Source organism: Alligator sinensis, unplaced genomic scaffold, assembly GCF_000455745.1.
Source record: "Alligator sinensis unplaced genomic scaffold, ASM45574v1 scaffold880_2, whole genome shotgun sequence".
Classification (NCBI taxonomy): Eukaryota; Metazoa; Chordata; order Crocodylia; family Alligatoridae; genus Alligator; species Alligator sinensis.
The window spans coordinates 29,178-48,080 of NW_005842934.1; the positions used below are offsets into that span (position 1 = coordinate 29,178).

General features: G+C 58.9%; 1 protein-coding gene across 2 annotated transcripts in view; it reads left to right on the plus strand.

The window, feature by feature from the left end:
- Positions 1-8,429, plus strand: part of S100A10 (S100 calcium binding protein A10) — a 10,528-nt gene extending 2,099 nt beyond the window's left edge. Inside the window, exons 1-3 of one of the 2 annotated variants that reach the window (XM_006036226.3) lie at positions 495-657; positions 6,656-6,808; positions 8,046-8,429. In XM_006036226.3, coding sequence (XP_006036288.1) covers positions 6,677-6,808; positions 8,046-8,207 — 294 coding nt within the window. In that variant the 5' untranslated portion in view covers positions 495-657; positions 6,656-6,676 and the 3' untranslated portion in view covers positions 8,208-8,429. Of the gene's footprint in view, positions 1-494; positions 658-6,655; positions 6,809-8,045 lie in introns of those variants that run through there. The other variant, XM_014525999.2, reaches the window with a different exon arrangement.
- The last annotated feature ends 10,474 nt before the right edge of the window (positions 8,430-18,903 follow it).

Consider the following 18,903-nt stretch of genomic DNA (forward strand, 5'->3'; position numbering starts at 1 on the left):
CGCTGGGGAGGGGCAATGCCCGGCATGGAGGGGGTTAACACTAGCCCTGGTGCCCGGCACGAGAGGGGTTAATGCCACCCAGCGCAGGGGGCTGCCACCCAGCCCTGCTGCCCCGAGGTCCTCGCCGCCGTGCCAGCCGCAGGGCAGGGAGATGGGGCCACTGCCCCGTGCTGCTCCCCGCACGGGGGCACCGACCTGCCGCGCTCCTGGCTCAGACTTGGGGAGCTGGAAGCACTTCGTAGCGGGGCGTGGGGGCAGCTGCTGCATTTGTGAACTGTGGGGGGCACTGCCACCTATTAGCTGCAGGGCATAGTGATACCCCCCTCTGCGCCCGCGGGGGCTTCCCCTGCAGCAGGTCGTGGCCTGCGGCGTGGGCCGAGGCGGTGCCGTGCCGGGGCGTGGCACCCCGGGCTCCGCCATGCGCGTGCGGGAGCTGCAGGCTGCCAGGGTGCTCCGGGCACCGCCCTGCCCTGTGATTTGTTTGCTCCTGGAGTGGGTAGCCCAGCCGCTGTGGGTGCCAGGAGCAGCTGGCGGTGGGCTCTGAGCAAGGGCGTTGCCCGGGCTGGTTCGCCGCTGGTCTGAGACTGCTGCGGCATTGGTGGCAGGGGCACTGCCCTGATCTCTGCCCGTTGAGCTGATCCCCGACCCAGGGGCTGGGTAAGAACTAGGTTGCCGCAGCGCCGTGCCGGGAGCTGGGATAATGCCCCCCTTGGGGGCAGCTTGGCTGGGCTTGATCCCCAGAGCAGGCCCTTATATATCACGGAGAAACTGAGGCATGGATATAAATAGAAGCGCAGCTGCCACGATCTGTGGCTCCCACCCCAGGGAGCTCTCTCTCGCCCTGCTCCTCCTGAGGGAATGGGATCCTGGCCCCCTGCTGTAGCTGCCTTGAGTCCTCTCCATGGCTGCAGCCTGGGCTTGGCGGGATCCCGTGTCCGCTCAGAGCCCCGGTGCCCGGAGTTGGGGATGATCGGAGCCTGCGTTGGAGCCGGCGTGGCGTAGGGCACTGCACCAGCCCACGAGGCACCGAGAAGCTCTGCAAGGAGTTGGGCCGTGGGCGACATCCGGGCCCGATCAATGCTGCAGAGATGGCCTCTCTCCATCCATGCCCGGGTGCGGCCGCCTCTGTTCCCAGCAGCTGCTTTGCTCCTCTGTTTTTTCTGTATCAATTGTGGGTGCACGAGAGTTTCCATCGCTGGGCCAGGACTCCTGGGTTCCTTCCCTAGCTCTGCCATCCGCTGCCCAGGCTAACCGCACAGACTAATATCCTCCGATACGTCCTTTTGGGGGGCTCCCAGCCTCTGGCGTGCCCTAGTGCCACAACAGTGGATGGCTCTGGGTTTGTGCAGCACCTTGCACGGAGCAGACCTGTGGCAATCCAGAGAAACCGTCCCCTAGTAATGTGCCCCTTTCTCCCACGGGCTTTTATCTACCCCTCCCCTCCGGTCCTGTGAGAACCACGCGATCTTTACCATGTTTATGCTCATGGCAGACGGGGAAACTGAGGCACGGAGCTTCTTAGCGACTTGCACCTAATCCTGGTGGTTGCCCTTCCTCCCCGCTGGCCGGGGTGCTGCAGGGTAAGTGCCTGCGACTGCCGTCTGCAGGGGGAGCTGTGTCTTCAGCTGAAGGGGGCAGAGATCCGTGCTGCTGCAAATGCCCAGGGTTCGAATCCCACAGAGGACATTGTCGGGGAGGGGGGACACATTTGCAAGTGCCTAGGTAGGGAAGGGGTCTCCATTTCCCCTCCCAGGCTGGCCGGTGCCCCTCATGCCCTGGCAGTGAGTGTCAGGGAGAAAGCTCCCCTCCTCCACCCAGTCCAGGAGACACTTCTGGCGTAGCTGACTCATCCCTCCCAGGCCCCGGCTGGAAAATCCTCGCTCACGCTGGCGGGGGCGACCGGGGAGCCCGGCCAGGAGCAGCCCAGCCCTGTTTGCTCTCCCCATAGCACCCATGTCAGCAAACAAGCCGGAGGGTCCCCCAGCTATGGAGGATGGGGTCTCTGGCGGTGCCGAGCCGCGCCCGGAGCTGTACGCTGTGTTTAATGCTCTTAGGGGGCCAGAGAGAAGCGGGCAGCCCCAGGCGACACATTGGGGTGGCCCCGTGGGGAGAGAGGGAGCAGGCTGCCCCCAGGGGTGGCGTCCCGGGGTTTGCCTTTGGCTGGTGAGGCTGGCATGGGCAGAGTCGGGGCGGGCAGGGGTTTGCAGCCGGACGCGCTGCCCAGCCCACCCGACCTGGAGCGTGTGCAACGATCCCGCCCGGCTGAGAGGCCGCGGGGCCCGAGACGTCCGGGGCGTGGGGTCCCCGCGGCACCCCGGCAGAAGGCAGAACAGGTGGTCGCGGGTGGGGCGGGCGTCTGGGACGGGGGAAGAGGGAGCTTGGATATGGCCGAGGGCTGCCATCTTGGGCGCGGTCAGATGCCACCTGCCCAGCCCCGGTCCTTCGCATGAACCATGGAGGAGACTCCGGGAGGGGAGGGAAGGGCAGTCGGATGGCACAGGCCAGAGCAACGGAGGGGCGCCATGCTGGAGCCGGAGAGGATATGCCCAAGGTGGAGGACTCTGACTGGGCCCAAGATGGCAGCGTCTGACCACATCTAAGATGGCTGGTGGGTGGCAATCTCTGACTGGGCTAATGAGGTCCAAGGTGACAACCTCTGACTGGGCCCAGTATGGTAGTCCCTGACTTGGTCTAAGATGGCTGATTGGATCCAAGGTGACAGCCTTTGACTGGATCCAAGAGGGCTGACTAGACCCACTAGGTCTCAGATGGCTGACTGGGGCCAAGATGGAGGCCCTTGACTGGCCCAAGATGGCTGACTGGATCCAAGATGGCACCCCCTGACTGGCCCAAGATGGCTGACTAGGCCCAAGATGGCACCCCCTTGACTGGCCTAAGATCGCTGACTGGGCCCAAGATGGTGGCCCCTGACTGGCCCAAGATGGCTGCCTGGATCCAAGATGGCGGCCCCTGACTGGCCCAAGATGGCTGCCTGGATCCAAGATGGCGGCCCCTGACTGGCCCAAGATGGATGATTGGTCCAAGATGGTTTAGTGCCCTCACCTCCAGGAATGGGCCTGTCGCTGCTCAGAGCTGAACCCAACCCATGTCGATATTCGGGCGCGCGGCCGGCCCACGTGCAAACAAGCGAGGCACGGACAGAGCGAACGACGCGGTCCGCGCCCCGTGCACTGGCTGCCTCCCGGCCTGTTTGTCCTGCTGCGACATCGGAGAGGCTGGAAGCCGGCCCCGGCCCCGGGGTGCTTTGGATCCAGATTTTTGGACTGTTGGGTCCTCCAAAGATGGCGCCGTTCCGGGCCGCACAACTGGAACCAGTTAGCGTCCGGCCGGGGGCGGGCGAGGTACGGGGAGGAGCTGTGTGCTTGGGGACTGTTGCTGTTTAATCCCTGTCTTCACCAGCATCAGAGCAGCTGGGGTCAGCACCTGGCCCGAGCCTGTCCAGCCTCTGACACTTGGCTGCCGCGGACTTTCCCCACTCGCCACACCCCGCCCTGCTGTCCCCCGGGGCCGCGCGCCAGGGCGGGGCACGCCGTACATGCCCTCGGGCCCCGCCAGCTGCCCGCGGTCGGCAGAGCATCTGCAGACAGGGTTGCCCATCTGTTTCCCATCAGGCGCTGACTCTGCCGAGGGGGGCGGAGGCCTTGGACCGAGTCCCTGGCTCCCCAGAGAGGGAGCTGGCAGCTCAGCCCTCACACGAGCATTTTAACTTCCACGGTGCTGGCAGCACCTTCTCCCTAGTGAGCTCCCACATGCCCACCCTACTCCACACCCCAGAGGATGCCCCCTCAATGCAAGAGACAGCGGCCACATCTCAGGACTTCTCTCAACCCTCAGCTTTGAGACGAGGGGCAATCCTAGACTCGTGGAGAAGTCCAACTCTAACCCTTTCACAGCCAAACTGGCAGCAGCTCTTGGCTGCTCAGCCAAAAGCTGGAACGCTAGCTGCTGAAGACTGGACTCTGGGGACAGATCTAGGATTTTGAAAGAGCTGAAAGCACTCGGCAGGGCTGTGAAGACTAGTAGTCGCCAAATGGGGCAAGGCCTTCAGCAAAGTCCTGAAGGAATGAGAGCTTGATCAGTGGACCCTCATATTTACCAGGTAAATATGGTATTTAGCAGGAAGCAGTCTGCTGACTGGGGCTGCAGTTCCCCCCTCCCCAGTGAAAGCAGTTGTGCAAGGGGGGAAAAAAGACCCCGATTCTGAAGGGGCTGAGACCCAGCCAGCTCGTTTCACATAGCCTGCTGTCAGCAGCAGGGAGCCACAGGCTGGCATTCGGTAGGTCTTGAGCACCCAGAGCCGGGAAAACGAGGATCTGGGCATCCCGGTAACCCGCTGGCTACCTGCCCACTCTTATCTCTCAAGTCATCCATGCTTTCATAAAGGAACAACCCCCCTCAAGGCACGCATGCATGTATGCACGGGAGATAATTGCTGCAATGAAGGCCTGGTGTTGTAAAACATCGCAGGGACCTGTTCCACCCCCAACGAGGTGGCTCCAGGGCTGAAGGGCGCGTGCTGGGGAGAGAGACATCCACAACTTTGCCAGCCATTTGCCTAGAGAGCCTGCCGCGGCACCTCATTTACAGCAGCAGTGCATGCAGGGGCAGGAGATGGGATTTTTGCAAGCAATCGCAGGCCCCTGATCACAGGTGCAGAGCGGAGAAGCAAACTGCCCTGCTCCTTCCCCTTTCTGCTGGGTTTTCTGCCCCCCGCCCGGCTGCGTCCCATTGTCCCTTCTGTCTCAGTGCAGAGGGCAGGGCAATGGGGGCCGTTTCCCTCAGCAGCCGGGCTGGAGACCTGGGAGAGCTGTAGCTGAGCTGGGCCAAGCTATCGCAAGGCAGAGTGAAACCTCCCCAGTGCCAAGCAGAGTTTGTGGCAAATATCTCCTCACGACAGCAGCTGTCATCAACTTCTTGTCTCAAACTGCTGCCAGACACAGAAGTTAGGTCCATGCAAGAAAGGCTGTTTTCTAACGTCTTGCTAGTGTGTTGCCACAAGCTAATAAACAGCTGCCCTGTTCCACCCTAGAGGTGGCTGCATTTTAGCGTGATCCAGTAGGTTCAAATGAGCCATGACGTCAACTGATTCCCTCATTGCTGCCTGAATAGAAACGCCGCTGGGCAAAAAATCAGCTTCCCTGCCAAAGACACCCACCCCAAATTTGGAATCGGGGGTGGGGGGGGTGACTAGATGACCTCCTGAGGTCCCTTCCAACCCTCACTTTCTATGAATCTGGGGAGGAAGATGCACGTGGTATGTGGGTAAATACTGTCTTTTTGTTGGTGATGCACATGCAGGCCAGAATTCCCGCTTGGGGGCTGCTTTGGGCCCATCGAGTGTGTCAGACATTTGCACACCCGGGTGGATTCCTGGCTGCACCGTGCTTGGGTGGGACTGTTAGGCGTGTCTCTGCTCGCCATGTTATATGACGTTCGCCTCTGAATGGGGCTCGCAGAGGGTTTACACCACGCTGCTGTTTTGGGCAACGATCAGTGCCTCTAACCAGAAGCATCTGGGAGTGGCGGTGCAATTCCTCCTCTGTGCTAGCTCTGAGCCCTGCCGACTCAGAGACCAACCCACACGCTGCTGTCACTCGGCTGTGACCGGTTCCTCAGGTGCGATCAGGGCTTTCCCCTGCCCCAAAACCCCCTCCCAAATGCTGCCATGTCAGGAATCCTGGACAGATGTGACAAGGAGACACATTATTTGCTCCAGCATTTAGGCATGAAAGAAGAGATCGGTTCTCTTTTCCGTTGGCTTACAACAACCCCCTTTTTGTTCAGAGTGCCTCTGGGGCCCCAGTACTGGGGTTTTAGATGGAGGATGGTGATTCAGCATTCTCCACGTCCCCTTTGGTCAGGACAAGAAAGCTTTGGCTTTCTCTGCAGCAAGGAGGACCAGGGTAGATGCAAAGCTCCCTGACTCTAAGAAGCGATGATCATACCCCTCCCCAACGTACATGTGTTGTTATATCCCACCCCCACGCGAAGCACCGCTCAGGCCAGCTGTCGGTGGCGCTGGTACATTGCATTCTCCTGATGCTAAGAACATCCTTGTTCTGGCTTCGCGTCCCGTGGCTCTGATTTTGCTTTGATCTCTGAGCTGAGACGGTTTCACGGTGCAATGGATTCTTTCACCCTGGAGGCACCAGACGCTGACTGCAATCCCTGGCAGAGGCACAGTGCTGGAGAACTGGGGGAGGGCATGGGAAGGATGCCAGAAGGTTGGACGCTGCTCTGCCCTTCAGCCCAGCTTTCCTGGTGTGTCCCCGGCATCTGCCTGGCTCTGGCCCAGCACTTCCCAGTGCCAGGAACAGAGCAGTGTCGGGGGAAGGGGTCTAGACACCCAGGGAGCTGCCTATGAGCTGGAAAGGTTGGCTGTGGGAGGGTAACGAGCCATGAAAATCGGCACCGGTGTTGTCTGGCACTTGCTCCATGTCTTGATGGACTCGGGTGGAAGCTGGAGGCATGTCCCCAGGCTCAGGCCACAGGGAGCCGGGTGGGAGTCTCAGGCCTGTGGGGCCAATCCAACAATCTCACGGTTGATTCTGGCCTTCAGACCCACACGTCCGGGTAGACCGGGGCTGAGACCCTGGGGCTGACGGCTCCATGCTCTTTCTCTGCCCCCCAACAGGCTCCAGAGACCAGCGCCAAGATGCCATCTCAGATGGAACATGCCATGGAGACCCTCATGTTCACCTTCCACAAGTACGCGGGGGACAAGAGCTTCCTCTCTAAAGAAGACCTCCGGCTTCTCATGGAGAAGGAGTTCCCCGGCTTCCTGGAGGTGAGGCCAGCATGTCTACTGTCCCTCTCGCCACCCGCCCCGCTTGTCCTTGAGGGGCTCTAGGCTGGGGGAATTACTTAGGGGACGCTTTTCCAGGTGGGGCAGGGATGGAGGGGGCCGGTTTTGGGCTCCATCTGTTTCCCAAGGCTCCAGGAATGGGGCAGTGTGGGTGGGATGCATAAGAAGATGCGGGCCAGATGGGGGCTTGGATCCAGGGCGTGGGATGCACATGAATGCCGGTTAGATTACAGGTCGCTGACATGCACCCAGCTCAGCTCAGCAAAGCTTAGCTCCCCTCCCAGAGCAATTAGTGCAGCTCCATCCAGCCAGTCTCAGTGCAGTCCACCCTCCAGCCCTGCCAGGAATGTCCTCGCCTAGAAGCTTGGCCTTGGGAGTTTGGGCGGTGGGGCAGAAAGGCATCTCCTCCCCGCCCTTTACCCCAAAGGCCTTGGGGCCGTGGAAGGAACTGAACAAGGGTTCAGATCCCCTGCTCAGGGCCAGACAGGCTGTAGGTGCTGGCAGGCTGTGCCCAGCAGGGCTATGTTGGTGGGCAGATGGGCTGGCTGGGGCTCGGCATGCTTCGTACCCTGAGGACTCCATGGCAGCCAGCGCAGTCATTCCCCCTCCCACTATTGCAACCAGGGCAGCAATGGGGTGCTGGGCTGGAGGAGGGCACATCTGAGTCACTCTTGCCCGGCGTAAGAGAGGAGCTGGCAGCTTCAGGGGCATCACCTGGGGTGGCAGGGAGGGCAGGGCTGGAGCAGCCTGCGGGGGCTCCGGGCAGGATGCCAGGTGAAGATGGGCCCTGCTCTGACCCACCTGCACCCCTGCACTGAGGGCAGCTATGAAAGCCGCTGTGCTGGGAAGTGACCACAGCACTGCTGTGTATTGCAGAACCAGACCACCTCAGGACTGCAGGGCTGGGATCTAGGGTGGGCTTGGGGTACAGGGAGCCCGTGGTGGAGTGGGCTTTGTTTTTGCTAAACAGCTAATTGCTAGCAAACTACTCCCACCATGTAGCAAATTGGGGGATCCTTCTAGCTTTGCTGAGGGGGGGGTCTCTTTAAAAGAGCAGCCAGCTGCCTTGTTACCCACCTTAATGTGGTCCCAGGGGCCGGAGGTCCTGAGAATCCCAGACAACAAGGGGCAGCATGCGAAACCCCTCCCAGGGGGCTGCGGGGTGGAGAGGGGCAGGCTCCTGGTCAGCTTCTGTGACCCCTGTCTGCTGCCCCCACAGAACCAGAGGGACCCTATGGCTCTGGATAAAATCATGAAGGACCTGGACCAGTGCCGGGACGGGAAAGTCGGCTTCCAGAGTTTCTTCTCACTGGTGGCCGGGCTCACCATTGCCTGCAACGACTACTTTGTGGTGCACATGAAGCAGAAGGGGAAGAAATGAGGGGGGTCATGCCAGCTGTCCCTCTTGCCGCCGCCTGCCCAGCCCTGAAGGCCAGTACCAGGCCTGGATGGAGGGCATCGAGGCCCCCTCCGGACATGAAAGCACTTGTCCTGCGGCGGCTGGGAAGGAGCCATGCTCCCTCCCCTGCTTTCGGCTCCCCTTATGTCCCAGGCTCCCTGCTCCCCGCCCCCTTCCAATACAGAGCTGGGGTTTTGTTTTTTATATCCTAACGGCATCGTTTGTCCCTCTGAGCTGGGGCTGGGGTTCGGGGAGGGGCTGGGACAAGGGAGTTTATTCCAGGCTCTTAGGGTCTCTGCTAGGGGCTTTGTGCTGCTCACTGGGCTGAGACCCGTTGCACTTGGAGGTCCTGAGATGCCCAGCTGGGTTGGCCCAGCCTTGCTGCCAGCCCCCCACTGAGCTGGGCTGTGGCTAAGCAGGCAGTACTGGGACCCCCCGAGGCAGGCACAGAGACCAGGGCCAGGCGTGGCTGTGCCCTCCTTGGCCCTGGCAGGCTGCTCCTCCCCTTGATGGATGTGAGCAGCCCTTCCCCTCACCAGTGCAGGGGCCCAGGTATCATGCTGTGCCCTGCATGCCAGGCAGACAGGGTGGGGGGCAATTAAATGCTGGGTGCTGCTGGGGAATGTGGAGGGCACCAGGTGCTACACGGTGGAGCCCTGCATCTTGGGCAGGCCAAGACCCGGACACATGGCACCAGGCCAGCGTACAGTCCCCACCGCCCAGTCTCCTAGAGGGCTCCAGCATCCTCATTTACTCTGGACTCAACCCGAGTCTTCTCCTGGTCCCACCAGAGACCACAGGCTGGAGGACAGCAGTGGGGAAGGAACCTGGAGCAGCCCCATGGAGCTCCCAGCCCTCTCCTTCCCAGGCTACTGCTGCATAGAGACCAGTCCTGAGTGCTGGACTGGGGCACAATCTCTGCCTGTGCCTCAGTTTCCCAAGAGTACTCAGAACTGTATGGCAGGCAAGGCTACAGAGGGGCTCTGGCCTGGGACCATGGGCTGAAGCCCACACAGTTGGAGGTGGAGAGGGGCATTGCTGGGATATGAAGGACGTGGATGCTGCTTGCTGCCAGGACACAGGGCAGGGGCAGGTGAAATTGCCCCCAGCTGGGCATGGTTAGCCAGTGAGCCTGGCTGCCTGGGACCTAACAACCCTCACCTGGACCCACTGCTGGCTACTCAGAGAGGCAGATGCCTCTGTCTAGCCCTGGGGCCAGCCACGACCCTTGGGCTCTAGCCATCAGCCCTGTGTCTAATAGCAACCCACCTCAGGCTGGCGATTGCTCACATCTAGTCCCACAGCTATAGTTACTAGCTCTGGCCTTGCTCCCTGATGCCCTGCCCAGCTGTCCTGCCTCCACAGGTAAGTGTGAGATGCACCCATTTTACAGACAGGGGAATTGAGGCGCGGGGCCAGAGAGGCATAGACATGCTCTGTGCTGGTTTAGCAGCATCACCAGGTCTCCATGATGCTACGTAGGGTCAGGGGGGATGATTTGGGGGCTGCCCTTGGGCTGCTTTCTGATCCCCTGGGGTCCTGGAGAGGCTGAAAGGAGCACCTTTGAGTATGTATCATTGCTCCTCCCCCAGTACCTGGGAGCAACCACTCATGGGAGCATGTTAGGAATCAGTACAAAGGGAACTGTGAACAAGACCAAAAATATCGAGGCCCCTTTATAGATCCACAGGGTATCCACACCTTGAAGACCGTGCCTAGTTCTTGTCCTTGTACCTCCTAACCTAAAGGATCTAGACGAACTAGAGAAGGTCCACAAAAGGGAAGCAAGAATGATTTGTGGCATCTTTCTGTGCCTGTGAGCAGGTCTGGCATTGAGTGCAGACACCATGTGGCCATCCAGGTCAGAGGGAGCAGCTCTTGTAGCTGGCCAGAGCCTCCCACTCCACCTTCTCCTCTGGATCGTGAGGCAGCCATGACCGCTGGGCCCTGGCTGGACTTTTAGCTATGTGCTGGAGCCGCGGCAGGGAGTTGGCTGCAACCTGCTTTAGTCACAGAGCTACAGAGACACCTTCCCAGAACAATGAAAGGGCTGGACTGGGTAGAAGTGTGTGCGCAGTGCATTGGCAGTGCGTGTTCAGTGCATGTGAGTGTGCATGGGTGGGTGCCCAATGCATGGGTACGTGTGTAACATATGTATAGTGTAGTGCATGTGCAGTGCAGTGTGTGTGGGTGTGCAATGCACGAACTGTGCAGTACATGGGGGTGCAGTGGGGGTGAGTGCAATGTATGTGCAGTGCATGTGGGGTGCCTGAGCAACGCATGGGGGTGCATGTGCAATGCCTGTGTAATGTGTGTGGGTGCATGTGCAAAGCCTGTGCAACAAGCGTGGGTAATATGCACACAGGCATGAAATCAAACGGGGCCCTGACAGGCGGGGATGCTGGGCCGTCTGAAACACACACGTGTAGTGTGTACACAAGGGCGGGGTGGCACAGAGCCAGGCTGAGCCAGACAAGGGCTCTGTTGTGCAGGGTACAGGCGTGGCAGGACATGGACAGGCCTGTCCCTGCCATCGTGGGGTGGGCGGGAAGTGACTGATGCCTGGGAACAAAAGGCAGTTGCCGAGTTGGCACCAGCCAGATGCCCCTGGTCACTGCTCAGCCCTCTCACGGGGCACCAGGCCCTCTCAACCTCAGGCCTTCGCTGAACACTGATGCCCAGTGGGTGAAGAGTGGGGACATCAGGCTGCAGGGAGTGGGGTGGGAGTCCGTAGGGGGCACTGGATAGCTCCAGCCCTGCCCCTTTGAGGCCAGAGAGCTCAGGGGCTTCCACCCTTTCCTGGGGGATGCTGCTAATACCACGTCCTGCCTGCTGCAGCTGCCCCCTGCTCCCATGCCTGGCTCCACCTCCAGCTCTGGCTCGGGGATGATTTTTCTAAGGGGAAAAAAGCTGGCTAGTTAAAAAACAAAGCAAGATCTGTTGCTAGTGAGCGCAGAACCTGGACAGCACGGGTGCGTGCTGCGCCTCCCCTCCCTGAAACCTCCAGGGCCAGGCCTGGGACCCAGGATTCCTGGCAGCCAGTTGTACCCTTTTAGGATTCCCCAGGCCGGCCCTGAGGTAGGCGGAGAAGGTAGACATCCTGCCTCCCGCCCTTTGCTCTAAGCTCTAGCTCTCCTGGCAGTGGCTGATGAGACCTGAGCAATGGAAAAAGCCTTTAGTAAAGTTTCCCAAACTTTATCAAATTTGGAAGGAGCTGCAGGGAAAGTGTCTGGTTGGGAGGGGATTGGATTTAGGAATGAGGGGAAATGTTTGTTCTGTTCCCGAGTCTCCAAATCCCACAGCTTGGCTCCATCCTCCCCTGGAAACAGGAGGTAACTGGGCATGGAAAGGTTCCCCGCCAGGCTCAGCTGCCGTGGAGGCCTTGCCACACCGCAGGCCCCCTTGCCATAAACATCCTGCATTTTACTTTTCCCCTGCTTGGACCTAGGCCGGGAGCCATTCATATCTTGGAGGTGCCTGGCTGGTGGAAGAACCCTGCTCTGTGTACTAAGAGACCAGCCCCCCGGCACCCTCCCAGGCGTGATTCACCCTCCCAGTGTTTGGCCAAAATATGGCCTGTTGCTGCAGCAACAGGCCAAATCCCCGGCCAGGGGCTGGGCGCGGTGGGAGCGTTGCTCGCGGCTGGCGGTGAGCTCTGAATCACAGGCAGGAAGTGACACCCGGGCACGTACAGCACCGAGCACAGGGTGGTGGTGGAAGAGCTCCAGCTCAGGGTGGGCTGGGACAGGGAGCCGGGCTCCCTGCCAGGGGTGGTGTTCAAAGAGCAGGGTGACCCCCTTCTAGCTGTCCCCCTGCTCCCCAGGGGCTGCTCTTATTACCTCAAACCACTGAGCTCCTGACCACTCGGCCACTCCCTGCCCCACCTCGGTGCCAGGCCCTGCAGTGCTCGGGGTCCCTCCATGGCAGAGCGCTTGGCTCTGCAGGCAGGGGGGACATTCAGGGCAATGCTGTCTCTGCTCTAGCCGAGATCACCCACAAAGCCGACGGCAGCACTTGGAACAGAGCCCCAGCCCCTGGCACCTATGCTCGCTGCAGAGGGGCCCTGCCTCTAATTAACCGCAGCTTCCTGCCTGTGCCTGCCACCCTGTGCATTTATTATTATATCTTATAGCATACAACATGCACCCCCCACCAGCTGCTGGAAATTGCCGCGTGTTGGCTGTCCAAGGAGGGGAGATCTGGGCCTGGCTGTCCAAGCCCAGGGCCTAAGCGATGCATCTGCCAAGCAGGCAGGGGTGATGCGTGTGGCTGCCCATGTCCCACGGCGCATGGGGACCCAGCTTCTGCAGCCATCTGCCCCACTCACCCAGTGCACATCAGGGGCTACCAGCGAGCAGAAAGCTGCACTCACCATGAGTCAGGGCTGCCGCAGAGGCTGGAAGCAGGGGAACCAGGACTCCAGGTCCAAGTTCCAGTCTGCAGCTATCTCCCTGGGCTGTGGTGACTCTGGCTGGATGTGGCTCAAGCGCTTGGAGCTCCTGCCGTGGGCTCATGAGCAATGGGGACATCCGGAGTCTCCGCAGCCGCAGGGCTGGGCCCTGAGGAGTGGTTCTGGTGTCTTCTGCAGGCATATGCCCGGGGACACAGCAGGAAATGTTCAGCGCGGATTTGGATAAGGCAGGATTTCAGATTAGTGCTGGGGTTGTGCAGCACCATCGGTCACACATCTGGGGGCAAAGGGAGGACCTGCGGGAAAAGGCTGCAGGCTTCACAGCTGCTTTTGGGCATCTGCACACCCTGGGGGGGGGGGGGGGGGGGGGGGGGTGATGGGCTGTATGTGCGTGTTCGTGTATGGGTTATGTGTGTTCCAGGCTGTGTGTGTCAATGTGTTCATGCATGTCTCACAGGCAGTGTATGCATACATGTTTCCATGTGTGTATGGGTGTGTCCATGTGTGTTATGGGCGGTGCATGTGTTTGGAGGTGTGTTGGTGTGTTTGCACATGTATGTTATGGGCTCTATTACAGGCTCTGTGTGTGTGTGCTCATGCATGTGATAGCTCTTTGTATGTGGTTGCTCATGTATGTGTATTTTGGGCTGCATGTGAGCATTCATGCATGTGTATTACAGACTGTGTGTGCAAGCATGTGTGTTATGGGTTCTGTGTGCGTGTGTGTTCATGCACTTTTGTTACGGGCTCTACGTGTGCATTATGGACTCTGTGTGTGTGTTACGGGCTATACATATACGTCTGTGTGTGTGTGTGTGTGTGTGATACAGGCTGGTAACGAAGACACATGGCTGTGCTCTGCTTGCAGTCTGTGGCTACAACCCGAGCGGCCTGTCAGAGCCTCCCTTCCCAGCCTCTGCCATTCCCCTCTCGTAAACCCCTATGCTGTGATCCCCTGTAGCATAGTTACCGAGCAAGGGAGGGCTGAAAAGCAACAAGCCTCAGCCTGGAGAAAAGGGAAGGACTTTCCCGTGAACAAGCCCCTGACTCATTCCAGCGGAACGGCAAACCGCAGTGGTGAAATGGCCGTGCGCCGGCAGCCGAGGGCGGGAGAGCCTGGTGCGCTCTGCACTGCAGGCTTCCCTTGCTGCCAGCCGGCAGGAAGCGTAGCCAGATGGACTCTGACCTGGGGCCCAAATGCACCCCATTGGGAGGTCGCCCAGGGCAGGGGGGGCCGTAAATGCAGCAAAGTGGCTGGAGCTGCAGCATGGAGCTGCGGGTGTGGCTGAAATAACACTGCAGCCTTTTCCCCTCCGGCTTCCTCCAGCAGGGTGGGGTCGCTCTGGGGAGTCCAGGGCTGGACTCTCATGGAGGGAAGCCAAGGAGCAGGAGCCTGGGAGCTGAATTCCAGCCCGGGGCTGGGTCTGTGCACGGAAAACAAACCTGCTCCGCTCAGCGGCTTCTCCGTGGCTGGGCCCAGGGGAATCCAGGCCTTGCAGTCCCTACCCCCACGGCTCCACCCTGCCCATCCCCGCCCAGTGCCATGCTGGCAGGTGAAGCAAGGTGCGTGCCAGAAATTCCAGGCACATTCCTAGATGACGGCGCAAAGCCGGTGACACCCGTGTCCCAGCACGTCCCAGGCAGTTCTTCTTCCTCTGATCCCTACCGATGCCAGGGACACAGGAGAAGGAAACGCAGATCCCGAAAGTTCATTCCTTTCTCAGATGGATCGGCTCCGAGCTGCCTGCAGCCCCAGATTTGACTCAGCCAGGCAGGGCCCGATCCCTCTGCAAGGGAAGTCAGTAGGACATTAGCATTCGCTCCAGAATTAGCCTCCCAAAATCTATTAGCCATCCAGGGCAGCATCAAGGCAACTAATGCAATCGGCATCCAAAGCGTGCAGTTGCCACTTTCAGTTCCCCAGGCTTCTCCTTTCTGCAGGGAACACTGCACCGCAGTTGAAACAGAGGACACTGAGTCATCAGATGTGGTATCTGTTTCTGGCCCTGCAGCCTCTTGTGATAGGAGAACCATCAGCGGTTATCACTGCCTCCTTTTTGACCTTGCTCGGAGGTAGGGTGCTCGTCAGAGAGCGTCTTATGGGGCTGGGGGTGGAAAAGGGAGTGTTAGGAGAATAAAGGCAGAGCAGGAAGACCCCATGGATTTGCGAGATGTGGAGCAACTAATTAGGACCAGCCTCGTTCAGGCATGATAAGTATTCACCCAAGGTTAGCAGGAGTTGCTAGTTTTTTTCCTAGTCTAACAGCAAGGGAAAACCCAGGGCAAGATAGGAATGATGGATTGGAAGTATCTGCAGTAGCCGGGCATATTCTTAAGCCTTGGACACAGCGCGTTCTTGCTACCAGGGGAAGGTAATGTGAACAGGCCCCGTGCCAGAGGCTGCATGGGCAAAATGTTCCATCAACTCATCTCCGGTTACCGGAACACAGCTGTCTTTTCCGCAGGCCAAAACGTGCCCGATCCCACATCTCCCTCTTGTGTTAAAGCAGCGCATAGGCAGAGATAGTCCTGTTGCCTGTTCATCTCTATAGGCGTTCTCCCTCCAAAGCTTCCCTAAGTCATTTATAAAGTTAAAATGCTGGGAATGACAGGTTTTACCTCTTGCCGCGCTGCAGCTGCTTCTGGGGTGGAACTTGACAGTGGAACAATGCTAATGTATGAACAAGGAGGAGCTGTGGAGCATTGCTTTGAGCTGCGAAACACTGTGTATCTGTGCTGCGCTTGTGATGACCTTAGCTGTTACCACACAGCAAAAAGATCTGGCTGTCACTGTGGGCAATTCACTAAAAACATCAGCTCAGCAGCTGCCAACAAGGCATGCAGCGTGTTAGGGATGATTAAGAAGGGAATCATGAAGCAGACAGAAAGCATCGTCGTGCCTATTTACAACCCCCTGGGGTGTCCACACGTTGAATCCTGTGCCCAGTTCTGGTCCCTGCACCTCCAAAAGGACCTAGAAGAGCTAGAGAAGGGCAACAAGGATGATGAGTTTCATGGAGGGTCTTCCAGAGGAGAGACTGCAGAGGCCAGGCCTGGTCAGTTTAGCAAAGAGACATTTGAGGGGGGACAAGAGATGGGCTTACAAAATAGTTGAAGAGCACTGCCCCCGAATCAGAACTTCCTAGACCCAACTTTTTTTTTTTTTAAAGGAAAATTGTGTCCCAGGCCAAATTAGCCAGATCAGGTCCAAATCCGTTTGAATCATTCAGGAACCATGTGTGGCAGTGCTACCGGCATGTATCCTTCACCCTAGCCTGGGGCTTCAGAGGCTTCCAAATCCTTTGGCAAGGATCCAACATGCAGGCCCAAGCCCGGAGGCTTGGGGTTTGGTTGCCCCCAAGTTTTGCTTGCCCTCAATTTAAAAAAAATAAAATAAAATAAAAGTGTCACATACACACACTCCACCTCCAACACTGCCAAGTGGCCCTTGTGGTTCACTTGGCAGCTCAAAGCACACTAAAAACTCATCACACAGTTTGCACCATGCAACCATTTGCCCGCGCACCCATCTCCATACCCGTACCCCTACTCACTGTCCTCCTCACAGGGTCTACTCCTGAGAGTCTATGCCAGACCCCTCTCCACCATTTCTTTCATGTCATCCTCTTCTTTCTGTTGCACCAGTACATTTCACTTAGTCCCATTTTAATACAGTTTTGCTTGCCCTCAATGCTGCAGGCTGCAAGTGAGACAGGAACAGAGGGAAAACCTTGGTCAGACCCAGGTCGCTCTTCTCAGTATCTGCTCTCTGCCCCACTGGTGACCGAGCCAGAGACCAAAACATCCTGTCTAGTAAAGATTTTTGCAGGTCACCTCCTGAGATGGCGGGGGGTGTACGCATCAACCAACAGGAGACCGTGGACCATGGAGCAGCCCTGGTTCTGCAGGGTCCAGAACGAGTTCTGGAGCGAGTATGGGCTACAGAAGGAAAGCCCGGCAACTATGTCCAACCACAAAAAGATATGGAAGGCAGTCCAGGACAGAGACAGACTATCAACCATGGAGATGCTCCCTGATGAGGACTGCCAAGCCATCTGGAACTGGATCTTCCACAAGGACCTCCGCAAGGACCACAGGGACTTGAGTTCATTGATAGCGCACCGAGTACTCCCAGTGAGGGTGTGGAGGTACAGGGAGGGACGAGAGATTCAACCCAACTGCCCCAGGGAAACCTGCCAAGAAGAAGCAGAGACCATTGACCACCTCCTATGGCACTGCCCATGTGCCAAGGGTGGGTGGGGAAAGGTAAGTCGGCTCCTTGAAGGAATGAGAGGAGTCAGGTTGATGACAAGGGAGGCGGTGCTGTATGGACACCTGACTGAGCAGCAGAGGTCCCAGACAACGCACTTCAACCAGTTTGTGCCCTGTGTCAGGAGTGCCCTGTGGCAATGTTATACAGGCACGCCAAGCTCAAGGAAATGGACTGTGTTAAAAAGTTTCTGAGCAAACTTCAGTCCTACCACCATTAGAGAGGATGGAGAAGACGCAGCCAACTTCATCTGGAAAAGCGACACCTGGAGCAGGTTGTTCAAAGACCCCCAGGAGGGGAAGTGGACAGAGCCCCAACTGGACCTGGACACAGCGAGAAGGACTACAACAGGATCATCAGCAGCAGAAGTGACAGCGACCGGGACACTGAATGAACTGAGACTGTGAACCCCCTATCAGGGCTTGAACTAAGGGACTGCGTGTGGGTTAGGGGAGGGTGGAGGATGGGTGTGCAGGGGAGTCGGCGCGTTCATTGTAACGGGAACGCGGGCTTCGTAATGCAGTTTAAGATGTGTGATGGAAAGTTTATGATAGAGGATGTATATATATAATTCTCTCTATGTAGAAATATATTTTAATTTTTAAAAAGTGACACAGGAGACTGGGCAGGACGGACCTATGATAGACTCATAAATTCAGGCTGGAAGAGACATCAGGAGGTCACATCGAGTCCAACCCCCTGCTCCAAGCAGGACCAGCCCCAACTACATGATCCCAGCCGGGGCTTCGTCCAGCCGGGTCTTCAACACCTCCCAGGATGGAGACTCCAGCACCTCTGGGTGACCGGTTCCAGTGCTTCACCGCCCTCCTCCTGCGAAGGGTCTTCCTAACACCCAACCCCAACTCCCCCGGGGCTGCCACTGGAGCACGGCCCAGGAAACGACCGTTCTGCTCTCATGAGCCCCAGCGTCCCCCGGCGCAGCCCCGCGCTCTGACGCAGTAAGTGGCAGCTTTGGGGCTCTTCGTCGAGATCTGATTTGATCTGAAGCCCGTTGATTCGGATCCTCCTCTCTGAGGGGGGAAGTCGCTCTTCTCTTCAAACATCAGCTGAGCCCAACCCCTGCAGCCTCTCCCCCGTAGCTATTGCACTCAGTCCACGGTTCTCTTCTTTTGCACTGGCCAGGAAAACCCCATACAGCCTCCTCCAACCCCACATAATCCCCACAATCCAACCCCATATTTCCCCCTCCAACCCCATACAGTCCCCCGCAATCCCATATAGCCTCCAGGTGCTGGAGCGGCGCTGAGACATCCGGGGCCCCAGGGGGCGCACGCGGGTTGGATGACGTCACCCCGGGCGGGCCCCGCCCCCTGGGCAACTGGGGAGGGCGGGCAGCTCGCTGGTGTCACGTGACGGGTCATGCGTGACGCCATGGCGCAGGCACGCTGAAGCCGGCCGGCGCTGCGGGCGGAAGGACACGCGGAGAGTTGGAGGAGGTGGGGGTCGCGGGCCGAGGTCAGAGGTCATCGTGGGCATCTTTTGGTGGGGTCCGAGGTCACGTGATAGGTGTCCGAGTTGGAGGTCACCGCGGGGGTTAAAGGTCAGGAGGGAGGGGTCAGGGGACAGGCCAGGTGCCCGGGTTAGGAGGCATCATAGGAGTTAAAGGTCAGGAAGGAGGGGTCGGGGTAGCCTAAGTGCCTCAGGTTGGGGGTCACTCAGAGGCCAAAGGTCAGGAGGGAGGGGCAGGGGGCCCAGGTGCCTCTTAGGCTTTGGGGCACTCCCTGCTCTGTGGCTGCAGCCTCCCTGCCCCTTGACCCCAGCCCCCGCCCCGTGCCTGGCATGCGGAGCTCAGCCCTGGGCCTGGCTCCAGGCGCACACACGGCCCGGGATTTGCTGGGGTTGGGGGCTGTGCCCTAGGGAATAAGCCTTTTGTCAAACAACGTCTCTCGCCGTGCAGCCCAGCGCCGAGCCAGGCGGCTCTTGCTCCCGGCTGCACCGCCGCCTCCGCCCAGCCTGGGAGACTGCTGCCTTCGCCG